This window comes from Schistocerca serialis, chromosome 6, assembly GCF_023864345.2.
Source record: "Schistocerca serialis cubense isolate TAMUIC-IGC-003099 chromosome 6, iqSchSeri2.2, whole genome shotgun sequence".
Classification (NCBI taxonomy): Eukaryota; Metazoa; Arthropoda; class Insecta; order Orthoptera; family Acrididae; genus Schistocerca; species Schistocerca serialis.
Genome location: NC_064643.1, coordinates 101,570,451 through 101,587,071, shown reverse-complemented (window position 1 = coordinate 101,587,071; position 16,621 = coordinate 101,570,451). Strand labels below are relative to the sequence as shown.

Genomic DNA, 16,621 nt, shown 5'->3' with positions numbered 1-16,621 from the left:
CCACTCAACCACACCCTTCGTAGCTATCAGAAATTTCTTACCTGCAACTTGGCTTCACCCCTTTTTCTTAGATGCCTTCCCAATGACACAGACTTCTTGACAGATAAAGAAAACAGCCATTCACAAATATAAGACAGACCTTGATCTAATCACCCTCCCTGTGCCTGCCACTTTCATGATGAAACACAATGGCTCCCTGGCAGTCTGATTCTTCCACCTACAAGTGCTGTCTTAGTGTTCCCATATCAAAAGTCTATATAATCTCCAATCCTGACTCAAATCCTTCGGTCTATCCCAGAACCTGTTCTCTAAATCCACCTGCCTCCTCATGCCAACTACTTCCCACACACTAACCTCATATATTTTTCCCTGTGCTACTATGGAAATAATCTCACCTCCTGTGGACCAACACATCCATCCTGTTGCCTGTAGCCTAGCTTCTTCTGTCTAAGACAAAAACCACTTCCTTCATCATCGGTCAACAATTCCCACTCCATTACCATGACGATTCCTTTTCGTCACTGCTGATATCACCTCCCTGTATATACCAACATTTCCCATACCCATGGCACTGTAGCTGTTGAATGATATCTCTCTCAATGTCCAACTGCTTCCAGACCCACCACCTTATTTCTCATGCAACTACTGATAAACTATGTTACTTGTCCCTTGGGAGGAAGACACACAAACAAATCCATGACATGGCCATGGGCACTCACAAGGCACCATCCTACACTAATCTTTTATCAGTTATCTAGAGCAAACACCTTATCTGATTCATATTAATTGATGATATCTTTATGAACTGAACTCAGGGCCAAGACAGTATCCTCATTCGTCTACACCTTGTCTCCAATCTATGTCACCTCTTGCTACCTTCCTGGACATTATTCTCCACATCTCCTATGTCTCCATAAAAACCACTGCCCATATTAACTGACTATAAACAGTTCCTCCTTTTTGAAGGCTACCATCCGTTCCACATTAGAAAGCCACTACCATACAGTTAAGACACTCATTGATAGTACATCAGCAGTGATGAGCAACCCTTTGCCCATTATGCAGGAAATCTTACTAAGGCCTTCACAGAAAGCCCTTATTCTCAAAAACTATTTTACCAACAGATTTCCCATGGCATATTCACATGTGTTGTTAATCCTCCAACCTCTCTCATGAACCAGCTGAAAAGGAGCAGTGTCCACATTATCCAGTATCACCCCAGATTGAAACAGCTTTACTATATCATTCACCAGAGCATCAACTACTTATCATCTTATCTATAAATGAAGAACATACTACCTACAATCCTTCCCAAAACTTCTAGTGATACTCCACTGCTTACCCTGTCTACAAAATGTCCTGAACCATCCTAATGCTACATCTTCTTCCAGCACATTACCACATGAATCATAACCCTGTGGAAGATGCAATTGCATGACCTGTCCTATGCATGTGCCAAGCACATCCTTTTCCAGTCCTGTCACAGTCATAGCCTATCCTCGAATGCAAGGTCACCTTGGAACCAGTTATATTACATACCAGCTCTGCTGTAACTTTTGCAAGCCATTTCTATAGGCATGACCACCAACTAGCTGTCCACCTGAATGATGGCGCCAAACTGTGGCAGAGTTGACCACCTGGTAGTAAAACATTTTCAACTTCAGTGGCTGCTTCACCACACATACAATCTGAATCCATCGCTTCCCCACCCTCCTCCCTCCCAATACCAGCTTCTGCGAACTATGTAGATGGGAATCGTCCTTGTAAAATAATCATGTATCTGCCAATCCCCTAGCTTCATTCTTCATTATCCCCTGGCCCCCACCTATCCTCAACTTAGTCCAGACAGCATCCACTCTACTGTTTCTACACTCACGCTGTCCCCTATTCAGTTTCCATGTTCCTCTGTTTTCTTTCCCCTTCCCAGTGAGCTACTCTACATCATTGTGCAGCACACACAACTTACCTGGTCTGTCTTCCTATCATTAGTGCTTGCTGTCTTTGCCCCCCCCCCCCCCCCCAGCTGTCAGCAACCCTTCCCTCCAACACCTCTTCCTGCTCCCCAACTCCTTTCTCCCCTCGCCCACTCTCACCAATGCCAGCTGTCAGCAACCCTTCCCTCCAACACCTCTTCCTGCTCCCCAACTCCTTTTTCCCCTCGCCCACTCTCACCAATGCAGTACCTTACCCAATTAAACTACATTGCAATACAACATAGCCAGTCAAGACAATGTAGCCACATAGGTGTGTGTGTGTGTGTGTGTGTGTGTGTGTGTGTGTGTGTGTGTGAAGGAAGATTCATCCGAAATCTTTGCAACATTCTCAGTCCAGTTTATGTGTTTGTCTATCACGCAAAGCTTCAACTATATTGTTAGTTGTCACCTTTCATCCTTTTATTAGTTTCAGTGTTTGGCAGTAAGAAATTGTCGAGAAAAATTTCTGTGTATTCCACATGTCTAGTGCACAACATCTAAGTTTGGTATATGCTTTACATACTATGTCTTCCTCTGTAGCTGGGTAATCATCATGTCTGACTGCTATGTGGAGGACCCAGATTCAGTTCACAATATTGCCAGAGACTTTTCTAGATGGGAGGATTGGATAGGGTGTGCTCAGTTTCTTGATGCCAATTGAGGAGCTACTTGAATGAGAAGTAGCAGCTCCACATTCTGAGAGCTAACTGGCCATGAGACCAGTGTGCTGAACTCATTCGCCAACTGCATCTGAATGACACCGTTGACAGATGATGATATGGTGGCCAGAAGCTACTGAATGGTCCGTTAGGGCCGGTGCATGGAGCTATAGTTTACATATTCTATTGAAGCAGAAGTCTGCCACAAATATATAGGGGGTGATCAAAAAGTTTCAGTTCAGTGGCTGTGTATTCCAAAATCTGTACGCCAGTCAGGCAAAATCTCCATGAGCATTGAGGCAATCATCCCACTCATGCACCAGGTTGAGGACACCCTTTTCGTAAATCACTGTGTCTTGCTGTGTGAAGAAGTCCATAATTTCCTGTGCACATCGTCGTCTAACAGGAAATGTCAACTCTTCAAGGCCTTTTTTAAGGGACCAAAGGTGCCCTAATCGCATAGGACGTATGCTCGAGTATCTCCCACTGAAGTTGTTGTAAATTCTGGTTGGCGTCCCAGATCGACCAGCGTCGTGTTTTGCACTGCGGCCATCCTAATACTTAGCGTACCATTCGACAAAGGTGGTTTTCGTCAGACGCACTGCCCCATACAAAGTTGGTCTCACAAGGTTGAATGCACCCCATTCCAGTCCTTTCACAAAAGAAAAATGGCTGGCAGTACCGGTAATCAAACCTGGGTGCTCCGCATCCCAGGTAGACATGTTGACGTCTCAGCTATGGAGGTGGCCTTTTCCGTAGTCAGTGCCTGATATTTTGTGGCACTTAATTTTTTTTTCATTCACCTTAGGGCATTCAGAATTAAAGTGTCATACACCACTTCTTTTTTCTAACGGTCATTTTTCCATAATACATCAAATGTGAAACTTACTTGAGTATTCAGCCAGGTGGCATCATCAGATGATACAGGGAAAGCTCAAAATCACACACATTAAATGTACATTAAATACCAAAGTCAAGATACTGTGTTCAAGTTTTTGTGGTGGTATATGACTACATGTATAAAGGTCATGTTGTATGTATTAATATAAAATTTTTCTATTGCTCTTTGTAGACGTTGTAGTAGATAAAGGTTGTTGCATGTTCCTGCTGCTCCCTTAGTGGTAGTAGACTCATAAGATTTGTTATGGAACTGTGAAACAGAATTGCTGGTCAATATTTGCCTCTAGGAGGCATAATTGCAATACTGGCAAAGGGCACACTTGAAAGTGCGTATGTTCTCCTTGCTTTCAGAACTAATCGTTCTTTCCCTCAGGGAAAGGTTGCAGGAGTTCAAAAGAGAAGGGCAGGGCATTCAGAACCTAGGATGGGAGGGACTTGACCAAGCAAGGATCTGTTAGTTCCAAAAGTTAGGATAGTGCATGTATGCTGATATGTGTCTATCAACAGTACTGCAGTTTCACCTTCTGAAGGTAATACAGGCCAGCAGTTCTGTCTCCCGTGAGTGAAGTTTCCTTTTAATAACACGTGTTCTGCATTGCAAGCGATGGATTAAGACACAAAAACATGCCATTACAGGTATTGTATATTGATGTAGAGTGTGATGAAATTGTTTTTGTGTCTGCCTGTTAGTTAGAATAAGATATCTTCCCTGTCCTATGTCTAGCATAGAATCCTTTTAATATCATGATAAGTGACTTTTATGCTCACTTGTCTTTTTGTACGCAATCTAAGAATTTTTTATCAGTGTAGCGGATGTCTGTTCTTTTTTTCCTTTATTTTCTCAAAAGTATTAGTTGGGGGCACTAGCTGCATGCTCTCCCGCTGTAGTCTCACAAAGTCTGTATTGCTTAGTTTGTGTGTGGTCAGTAATGGTATAATGCTACATACCTAGCGCAGTATATCTGTAGCTATACTAATATAAGAGGGAAACATTGTTTCCAAAAATCTTGAAAAGTTATTGACAGAATTACTTCGGGTTCCTCCATAATACTGTAATTAACATTTGACAGACATATAAAAGGTATAATATATGCAAGCTTTTGGAGTCAGTGGCTCCTTCTTCTGACAGAAATGTTGAAAGGGAAGGAAGAGGGGTGAAGGAAAAGGACTGGTGAGGTTTAGGAAAAGGGGTAGTGTTCGGAAAAGTCACCCAGAACCCCAGGCGGGGGGGAGACTTACTGGACGGGATGAGAAGGAAAGACTGATTGTTGGGGACTGTGCCGGATGAGATTTGAAAATATGAGAGGTTAATATGCAAGACCGAGATCACTTCTATCACATCACGCATGAGTTAATAAGAGTGAAGATCTAAGTGAATTGTATGTGACAGAAGTGGGAGGACGGGTACAGTGAAAACAGCCAACCGGAAAATGACAGATGTAGAAAACTGAAATGGAGTGAAGAAAGGAATAGATGAAGAAATGTTTGGACTGATGAAATTAATGTAAATTCAGGTCAGGTGTGGCAAGAACCAAAGACATGTTGCTGTGCCAGTTCCCACCTGCGGAGTTCTGAGAAACTGAAACTGGTGTCGAGGGGAAGAATTTGGATGGCAAATGTGGTGAAAACAGGCACTGAGTTCATGACTGTGATGTAGCGCTTACTCTGCAACAGGATATTGTGTCTTGCCAGTATACACCCTGTGTCTGTGTCCATTCATCCTAACTGACAACTTGGTCATGCCGACATAAAAGGCAAAACAGTGCTTACGTAATAGATGGTGTAGATGTTGTTTTACATGTGGCTCTCCCTTTGATAGTATATGTTTTGCCAGGTGCAGGGCTGATATATGTGAGTAGGTGGGTGCATAGGGCAAGTTTTACAGTGGGGGCAATAACAGGGGTAGGAACCATAGGGTAGGGAGATGGGTGCAGAAGGAGCATAGAGTTTGACAATGATGTTGCAGAGATTGGGAGGGTGATAAAAAGCTATTCTAGTTGTGGTGGGCATAATCTCAGGCAGAATGAACCTCATTTCAGAGCACAGTTTTAGGAAGTCATGGCTTTATCGGAGTACGTGATCAATACATTCAAGACCAGAATAATACTGAACAACAAGCGGTGTACTCCTGAGTTGTTTTCTGGAGGGATCAACAGTACCAGAATTGGGTGTGATAGCCTGTTAAATCTGCTTACGAACTAGGCTGGTGAGGTAATTATGTCCAATGAAGGCTGAAGTGATAATGTTGGAGTATTGCTGTAAAGAGTCTGCATCTGAAGAACTATGTTTGCTTCAAATACCAAGACTGCTTGGGAAGGAGCATTTGACATGGAAAGAATGGCAACTGTTAAAATGTAAGTACTGTTGTTTGTTAGTAGGTTTAGTGTGAACAGCAGTGTGTAGCTGGCGTTTGGTGAGGATGATATCGGCATCAAGGAAAGAAGCATGGAATTTGGAATAGGACCATGTGAAATTTAATTGGGAGAATGTATTTAGAGATTCCAACTTGATCCACCACCACTACCTCAAAATCATCCCTTACAAACCTTCCAAGAATTCCTCATATCCATCATTGCTTCGCAACTCTTCCTCAGGTCCCCGCAAAGTGATGCTGACTTGTCCTCTGCAGAACTTGAGACTCTTCATTTCCTAAAAGCTGATAACCCCACAATGGAGCTACTACTGTGATACTTGACTGCCAGGAGTGTTAGGGAAGGTCTATGCCAGCTGTCGGACACCTCTACGTACAGCATCTACCATCAAGAACCTATTCCTGTGATTCAAATCCACCTGCAGTCCCTCCTTATAACCTCATGCCCCTCACAAGGACTAACAACTCAAGCCATAGCACTTCTTACCCCATACAGACCATGAATCTCCACTTTTTACTGTCTTTCTAAGATCCACAAACCCAATCATCCTAGCCATCCCATAGTTGCTGGCTTTAAAGCCCGCATCGAACATATGTCTACCTTAGTTGATCAACATCTACAACCCATAGTACAAAGACTTCCCTCCTATGTTAAAGACACCAAACATTTCCTAGATGTCTTAAATCTGTCCTCGTCCAACTCCCACCACATACCTTGCTTGTCACCAGTGGTGCCACCTTCCTCTATACCGACCTCGCCTATTTACATGGTCTGTCTGCTGTGGAACATTTTCCCAATCAGCACCAACTTGATTTCAAACCTATGACATCCTTCCTGCTCACCTTAATCAACTTTATGCCTACCAACCAACAACTACTTCACCTTTGAGGGGCAGACATGCAAACAGATAAGAAGTCATGGGAATCAGGGTGGCTCCTTCCTATGCCAACCTTCTCGTGGGTCGCTTGGAGGGGGCTTTCCCGGGATCCATAAGCCTTCAGCCTCTGTGTTGTATTGATGACATCTTTGCCATATGGACTCACGTTGAGGCTGAGCGGTTACAATTTCTGGAATCTCTAAAGACATTATCCCAATTAAATTTTACATGATTCTATTCCAAATCACATGCTACTTTTTTATGTTGATCTCATCCTCACTGAATGCTGGCAACACACTGGTGTTTACATTAAACCTACTAGCAAACAACAGTACTTACATTTAGACAGTTGCCATCCTTTCCATTTCAAATGTTCCCTCCCATACAGCCTTGACATTTGAGGCAAACTTATTTGTTCAGATGTAGACTCTTTATAGCAATACATCACCATTCTCACCTCAGCCTTCACTTGACATCATTGTTCCATCACCCTAGTTCAAAAGCAGATTTCCCAGGCCATCGCATGCAATCCTGGTACTGTTGATCCCTCCAAAAAACAACTCAGAAGAACACCCAGGTTAATTCTGTCCGAAAATTTGCCCACCACACCTAGAACAGCTTTTCGTTGCCCTCTCAATCTCTGCGATATCCTTGTCAGACCCTGTGCTCCTTCTGCACTCATCCCCATACACTATGGCTCCTACCCCTGTGACTGTCCCCACTACAAGACTTGCCCTTTGCACTCTCCTACCCACCTATACTAGCCCTGTACCTGGCAAAACATATATTATAAAAGGGAGAACCACATGTGAAATGAAACATGTCATATACCAGCTGTTATGTAAACACTGTTCAGGCTTTTACACCAGAATAATTACCACCAAGTTGTCAGTTAGGATGAATGAGCATAGACCAGGTGGTATACTGGCAACACACAATATCCTGTTGCAGAACTTGCATTGCAACATGACAGTCATGATCTCAGTGCCTGTTTTCACCTGGATTCTTTCCCCAGACACCAGCTTCAATTTCTCAGAACTCTGCAGTTTCTTCACAGTAACTATTCCTTTCTTCACTCTGTTTTATTTATCTACATCTTTCATTTTCTGACGTGTCTGTTTTTCACCATCCCCCTCCTATCTCGTGTCACATCATGCAGGAGGTCTTAGCTGTAACCTCTGTCTTTCATATAACCCTATCTTCCACCTTTAAGCTCTCAGATTTTCAGCTCTCATCCAGTGCAGTCCCCAACAATCTGTCTTTCCTTTTCATCCCGTCTGGTGAGCCTCCCCCGACCTGTGGTTCTGGGTGACTTTTTCGAACACTACTCCTTTTTCTAAACCAAACCAGTGTTTTTTCCTTCACCTCACTTCTTCCCCCTTCAACCCTTCTGCCACAAGAAGGAGCCAAAAGCATGCATACATTATACCTCTTAAATGTGCATTCTCTTGCCGCCACTTGGTGAGTAGATTTATTTTATCTATCCACTTGGATTATATTTTCAAAAATTGTTTATTTTTGTAGATACATATAATAAACATGTGGATAGACATAGGCACTATATTTTTGTAAACAACCTCTAAAACCGACAGTGAGAAAGAAAATATGTGGTTTTGTTTTCTTTCTTGCAGTCTGCTTTAACAACAAAAGCTTAAACCAAAGGGTTAAATTGATTGGGATAATTGGTGCATGGGGTATGAGAGGGGCCTCTCCAGCTGCTGGATCTGTGAGGATAGTAGCTTCAGTGACATTATTTCACATAATATTCAAATGGGTAACATTATAAAGTTCCGGATGGTTCAGATTGTGTAGTAATATTCTAAGCATAAACCAGTAAGCTGTGAATACAAATTTCCTAATATACAGGTTTTCTGTTAAAACAGACTGTGAAGAAGAAAACAAAACAGCACATTGTTGTGTACACAATTTTTGTTTAAAATTATATGTACAGAGAAACAGTGTATTTGGAAGAAACAATTTGTCTAATGGTCTAAAAGCCCTACTGTTGTAGTTAAAACTGGCTGCAAGAATGAAAACAAAACTGCACATTTTCACAGCACAGCATTTTTTTTCTCACAGTCAGTTTCAACAGAAAACCTGTATAGTACTGTTTAAAAGAGTGTAGCCGATGTCTGTCTGAATGTTTATTAGAGTACCTTATAAAAATATCTTGTAAAAATTTGAGGTAAATTGGATCATAAACTTTTCAACATCTTTTTCGTTCATATTCTATATGCTTTATTGTAATTTCAAATTATATTTCTTCGAAGTTGGCGAAGTGGCAATGAGGAGCAAAATTTGCGCCCTAGCACAGTTCCCAAGGATACTACATATCAGGACATATATCCAGTTCCCATAATTGCATAGCATTGTCAGTTTTGCTTGTATGATATAAAAATGGATGTATATACATGTGCTCCACGTCTCTTCCTAAAGCACTGGATTGATTGCAACCAAACTTGGTACACATGTCATACATTGTGTGGAAAGAAGCACTCTGGGGGTAAGAACTACATACCCCCCGTTCGGGTAGATGGATAGTTAAAAATGAGGTGACTTAGGAGTTGGACAGAGAGAGGGGGAGGGGGGGGGGGAGATAGACAGAGTGGTAGGGGAGTACGGGGAAGTGTAGAAGGCAGACAGAAGATGAAAGGGCAGGTCAAAAATGGAGAGGGTGTGAGGTGGCCGGCAGAATAGGTGTAGGTTAGGAGGCAGATGGAAGAGGGATTGGTTGTGAGGATGCAAGTGGAAGAGGGAGGGGTTATGAGGAGGCAGGTGGAAGAGGGACAGGTTTTGAGGAGACAAATGGAAGAGGTATGGGGCATGATGAAGCAAGTGGAAGAAGGAAGAGAGAGATAGAAGTGGGAAGGTGGCTTAGGGACGATATTTTCATTGTTGTGGATTATTTTGATTAAATTGTAGCATCCATTTACATCACAGATTAATTGACTTGATATACATTAAAAGTATGAAGTGCAATTGCCTCTTATCTGTGCTATTCAGTATGTCAACCAGATTGCAAGAACAAGCACCAGAGCAAGTCATTATTTTTATCAATATGTTTTGGGTCCAGAGATCATGCGACACAGCTGGATACCATAGATATATTTAATATCCTCTCTCAAGTTGTGTGATGTAAAACAGCAGAGTTTTAGACATACTGGTGTATGTGTCCAGTGTAATGTAACGTGTGTGTACTGCTATGTAATGTGATGTCTGTGTACCGCAATGTAATGAGACATATGCATATGTGGGTGAAGCCATGGGTAAACAGTTTGCATATTATAAAAATATATGCATGTACGTTCCATATCTCCAGCCAGAGTTGGTAAACAGATCATTTACTATCTGGAAAGAAGCACTGTGTTAGAACTATCTACCTTCCATAGGAGTGGGTATGGGTGTGAAAACAGGATAACATAAAAGCATAACTCAGGAATGTCTGGAACAATTTCAAAAAAGTTTTGTATGTATGTGATCATTAATTGTATGAAAATACTTTGTGGGTAATATACCCATAACTGCCACTCCTAGGGGTAGGATTGAGAAGTGTGTATGTGGAGGTGAAGGGGGTGGGGGTGCAGTAACAGTGCAGTGAAATATCAGCTCATCTCGGTATGCCTGAAGCAGTTTCAACCAAACTGGGCACACATTTCACATGCAACCTGTGAAAAAATTACTGTGACAGTAAGAACTCATTAGCTCCCCTTAGTGTGAGGGTGAAAAGTGCAATTTGTCTCTTATTTGTGTTGTTCAGTATGTCAACCCAGTCACGAGAATGAGCACTGCAGTAATCCAGTAAGTTTGTCAACTTGTTTTGGGATCGAAGATCATGCCATATGTCTGAATATCACAGATAAAATTAGTATCCTCTCTGGATTTGTATGGTGCAAAACAGCAGAGACTCTGATGCTTATGTTTGTAATATATGTGGCATACATGTACGTGGGTGAAGCTGCAGATAAAAAGCTAGTATAATATACAATATGATAAACCCTGAATGATGCAAACTTTCATTTGTTTTTCCACCGTCATCTTGACTATAGATGTATTTATCATAAATCAACTCTATTTCATTGTGTGTTGACATTACACTTATTGTGTGTTCAGCTTTTGTCTCTTAGGGGTAAATTTTTATTTACATGAATCTCAATTCAGTGTAGCCGTGTAATCTTTCAATGAAAAATTAAAAGTTTGTTTTATCACCATTAGAAATAATAAGAGAAGACCAGTTTTTCATAATATAATAAGACTGTTCTAAAACTTCTATGTAAATGTGATAACAAGTTGATGGCCTCCTGTGTTCTGCTTAGAACAACTAAAGGTAAAACTATATCTATTTCTGTAATAAATACTTCCCAGATTTTTTGCCACACAAGATCATAGTATACCAATATTGTAATATTAGGGTATAAATGAGTATAAAAAGAAGATTGTTTGTGTCGCCAAACTTGAATGACTAAACAATAAATACGAAATACTGAAAAGTTGGTTCTCTCAACATTGCCACTCTTTGTCATTTTTTATGTTCATTTATTTCTGAAAGCTGATGAATATCTGCATTTCTTTCAAACATAATTATCTTACAGAAACTAGCCATTTTTTCTCCACTGAAGTCCACTGAATTACTTCTTACTTGGAATTACTTCTTACTTGCATGCATACAATTTGGACAACCATATTACCTTATCTTTTAACCATATTATCATGTTCACGTAGGAAATTGTTAGTTGCGTATAAAATGAATTAAAATACTAATTAACTTGGTAAAATTAGTGAAGCAGTGAACATTATTGTTACTGTTATTTGATAAGCAGTACTGGTTGTAAATGTTACAAAGATACAAACATGTCTTTAAAAACTACTTATCTGCACTATAATAATTAGTCAAGACAAAGAGACAAACCAAAAATATATTTAAAGATTTATCTGAAAGATCTTTCTGATGTCCTAAAAGTGTTTGAATGATTAGGCTGCAAGAAGAAATTATTTCAGAATTTTGAGAAGACAGAATGGGTGGTCACTGTGGCTAATACTGTATTTACATTCCAAAGGTGAAACTCCAGTACTGCTGATACACAAATTAAAAAGCTAAGCCTAGATTTAGGAACTACTAGTTCCTTCCTCAGGGAGGAAAGAGCAATAGGTTTTGGAAATTCTGGAAGGAAAGGCAGGTCACCTAAAGCCTAGGGACAGAGAATGAGGAAAGACAAACATGAAGAGAGAGGTATTAGATAGAATAGGAGGTCAAAGGTGATAAAGTGGTAAGTGCTGTGCCAGATGAAGTCCAGACCAAGTGAGAGGTAAAGATAGATTAAAAGGAAGAGAAATGGGAAGGGAATGAGAAGTGCCATTAAGAACTAAGTGGAAAGTGGAAAAGTTTATACTGGACATCAAGGATGGTGGAGGAATGTGTTGTTAACAATTTGAATAGTTCTTATTGTTACTAGTAACAGTGCATGCTTGTACTATGGCCTATTGCATAATTTAGCCACAATCATATATGTTTATCATGTCTTTCATAATGATCTAGCAAATTATGTAACATTTGTTTGGAATAGCAGCAATTTTTCTCTGACCTTTTACAAAAGGAGAGCATTTTATTCCTCAAGAAAGATCATCCCTGAGGAAAGAAAGACAAAATAATGTTTACAGTTATGTAAGAAAATACAAGCAGATCTGCATTGAACTGAAATATAGTATTGTTTATTATCTTTGTAAAATGTGCTAACATTGTTTGCTGTGAAGTATAATGATTTGGTTTGTATCCTTAGGTTGACAACCACTGTTGATCTTCCAACAGAATTCGTACATCTGTACATCTCAAACTGCATATCAACATGTGAAACCATTAAAGATCGTTACATGCAAAATCGTCTGGTCCGCCTTGTTTGTGTATTTTTACAGTCACTAATAAGGAATAAAATCATTAATGTGCAGGTCAGTATCTACAGTACAGCTAATTAAAGATGTATTTATTTCAAACGTATTTCTGAATTTTAAATTTAAACTCTCCCCATTGTAAATACAGTAGTTGCCACTCAATAGACTGCAACAGCAGAGAGAATCCTACCTATGACTTGTAATGTAATGAGTGAGGGGCCTAATAATTTTCTTACTGGTTGCTCTAATCTAACATGTTTCACATACTGCAATGAACAAATATTGTTTTTGTAATCTTACTTTAGTGTCAAGAGCAATTCTTAGTCTTAGAATGTACACTTAGCAAAAGATGGGTATAGATACCACTTTTTCTTCTTTTAAAAAAGAAAGGGGGGGGGGGGCAGCAGCTGACACCATACTTTTACTGCATATTTTGGTAACACTTGTTCAGCCATACATGTTCAACTGGAAAAAATATTGATTTAAAATAAATCCAATATCTTTGGCAGTGTGCTGTAAAACACAGAGTAGCAATCATCTACAATCTTTTTGATATGTTTCTTGTGCCATGTGCCACTTACTGGTGTATTTTTCTCAAACAGTACTTTCAAATTCACTTGCATATGCAGTTTGTTTATAACATCAAAATGTGATATACACCACTTTACAGATACTATAGAACAAACAAATAATTTTCAGAACTGAATTTACCTTACCTCTATATCTAGCTGTAACTCTCCAGTCAGTGTGTGTGTGTGTGGTGGTGGGGGGGGGGGGGGGGGGGGTGAACAAAAGCATGAACAGCAAGCTGCTCTAGAAGTATCAAAAACACTCAGTAAGTGGCAGCACATGTCAAAGGCATTGGTAGCTTCATGTAGAATCTGCCCTTACTGTCACTGGTGCTCGAAAGCAATTAACCTTCTGTTTATTAGTGTTGGTTTGGTATGATGTGAAGTCGTGACACATGACATTAAGGGGTGAAAGTAATTCAGACAAAGGGGAAAGCAGTTTTAGAGCACTGTCAAATTGAAATATTTGAATTGAGTTTTATGGTAATTTCACAGGATTCTCTCTGCAAAACCTTTAAAGTCTTTTCACAGAGCTGAAATTTCCTCCTGTGTACATACTTCACTGTTCATCTCACTGGTGGAAAGAGAGGTTGGAACAACTCTTTCATTCAGTGACAGTATTAATTATTTTTCTAACTCCAGTCTGTAAAGTACTTCTCCGAGGAGTCGGAAGAGTATATGGCACTGGCCAAGAAGGGCCAGGAAACAGTTCATATTAATTTGCGACACAACATAACACAATACAACAATCACTTTGCAGTAACTACAAAGTCTGTCTTAGATAACTGAGGTTGGTAACAACTGGGCGCAAAATGTGAGCGGGCTGAAGTTGACTGATTTCTACCAATCAAGAACTAGTGAGCCCTTTTTCAAATCTTTGTGAACAGGCTATGATTGTAGTTAATTAATAGACAACACACTGTTGCCAATGTATGAAGAAGAAATTTTTAAATATAATGGTCATTTTATAATGTTTTATTTCATTTCAGTATGTTTCTTAACTACTGCTTAACTAACTCTTCCAGATAGTCTGGGCCAAAAATGTTACAGTATCTCACAGTGTTTTATATGATTCTGGTGTGAACCGCATAGCTTTCTTTATTGGTTGCAACTTGATGTCCTATTTTATTTTCATCAAACACAACAGATTAATTGAACTTAAATTGGGAAATAGTCTGAAACGATCTTTAGAAATTAAATTTCACCAAACAAAACAAAATCTTTTACATTAAAGTAGTATGTCTATGTAAATAATTTCCCTTTGAAACATTGTGTAAAGGTACTGTCTAGCCATAGAGTCTAAAGTTGGGTTTCTACCTGTCTCATTTCCATATGCATACCCCAGCACCTACTGTTTCCATATGCCAAGGCCATTTTTCCTAATTTCAATTCCCCCCCCCCCCTCCCCCCCCGAATGAGGAAAATTATATTTGAAAATTTATTGGTCCCGTCTATATACATGAAAATGTACATTCAACAATAACTTAAAATCTAATGTTTGTTTTCCACTTATTGCAGTAATAAAAAATAGTAAAAGTTTATGACCATTATTTTGAAGTCAAAGTACTTTGAAAATATTGACAATTTCACTGTAAAGTTATTCTCTGGAAGCTCATACAAAGTTTGTGGAATAAGCTGTATTACTGTAATTACTGTAATGAATTTTAGTCAATGGCACAAATAATCTTTCAGAAGCTGGAATGAGATTGCCACCACTTCCAAAATTATGTACTTTTTGACATTTTATGAAGCATGTAATTTTATTTCATGTATGCACAATTGTCTGGATGGTAGCATATAGAAGAATTGCAAGTTTGTCATACCTGAAACATTTATTCACATGATACCCACAATTTTTTGTAATGTTTTCTCCCTAGATTTCTGTCATGATACTCACTCCTCCAATTCCAAAAGTGGGGGTTTCTTGTCATGCAAAAATATGTGACTGAATAGTTAGGCAAAACTTGCTTGCACAGAGAAACTTGGTGAATTTCACTTTCTGGCACTGTTGGTGTGGTGAAAGCTGATGGGCAGTTGTAGCAGAAAGTTAAGTGGCTTTTAACTTTTCTGATGTGTCATCACACCCAGTTATTCAGAGTCTGAGTTACGCATTTTAAAATGCAAGCCAGGTAGTGATGTGTGTACAGTGTGTTAACTGTAAGACGGCAGAGTTGTGAGGGGAGTGCGGGGAGAGGAGGAAGCAAGCATTGGCTGGCGAGGGGACGGGAGTGGACCCTTTTTCTGGGGGGGGGGGGGGGGGGGGGGACAAGGCACGCCTACCAGTTGCAGTGCTGGCACTACAATTTGTGTGTCATGCTTACACGAAAGCAGCGAAAGGCTTCTTCTAATTGTAGGCCTACCGGTAGGGGTTGTTGGCGACTCCCGAGATGGGCCAGCAACTGCCTCTTCACTCATTTTGATAATGTTTAGCAGAACTCCACAATAAAAACACGCAGAACAGTACAACACAAAACAATAACGAAGCAGAAGACAATGGCTACCTTGTACAACACAGTCAGCTACGTAATGTTGGCAGCAGTCGAAACTGCGTGTCTACCGAAGCCTCCCGACGTTTACCAACTTCTACCGATTCAGGACTAGGGAGAGGTCTGCCATCTAAAAGTTTACACACTGTATGCATGTAGAGTCCCAGCTTAGCTATCAGATGCTGACATTAAGACATAATTTAATGTGTTCTTATGGTATGCTGTATTGATTACTCAGTCATTTTATTTATAACTGCATTATTATAACAAAATTTTAAATTATTTTCAGGAATTGTTTATTGAAGTACAGGCCTTCTGTATTGAATTTAGCCGCATCAGAGAAGCTGCTGCACTGTTTCGCCTCTTGAAACAGTTAGAATCTGGAGAATCTGGTGTTGTCACACCTGGACCTACCAAGAATAAGACTGAACCTTAAGCAGTTGTAGTTCCCCTAGTGTATATGTATTCATATAAAGTACTTTATTTGTGCTGTGCCGTGTTAAGAAGATGTGTTCAGCATTCTTTTTTCTGCATCTCCTACAACACTGTCATTTTACAGACTGTGTTTGTGCATTTTTTACAAAATATAAAAGCTAATAAATTGATATACACCTTTATGTGTATAGAGATTTTATTCTTGTTGATTGCAGCTTTAGCTTGCTACCTTATAACTGTGCAACATGTTTGGGCTTATAACGGTTGTGAAGTCAGTCAGAATCCAACTTTATAGATATCTTTCACATGTCCCTCTATTACACCATCATTTATATTCTGCGAACCACTGTTTTTCTGTACCTGTCACTTCAACAGTGAATGCTACTGTTAGAAGAGGTACTATAGTGTGGCCTTCTTTAGCAAAACAATTTAAAAATCAGTATTTTGACTAGTATTTTATTGCAGTT

The 16,621-nt window shown here is 39.8% G+C and overlaps 1 protein-coding gene across 1 annotated transcript in view; it reads left to right on the top strand.

Annotated features, from left to right (window-relative positions):
• LOC126484415 (CCR4-NOT transcription complex subunit 11) overlaps positions 1 to 16,336 on the top strand; it is a 91,294-nt gene extending 74,958 nt beyond the window's left edge. The window contains exons 9-10 of the mRNA XM_050107924.1: positions 12,556 to 12,721; positions 16,009 to 16,336. Coding sequence (XP_049963881.1) covers positions 12,556 to 12,721; positions 16,009 to 16,155 — 313 coding nt within the window. The 3' untranslated portion in view covers positions 16,156 to 16,336. The remainder of the gene's footprint in view (positions 1 to 12,555; positions 12,722 to 16,008) is intronic.
• Positions 16,337 to 16,621: the final 285 nt, after the last annotated feature.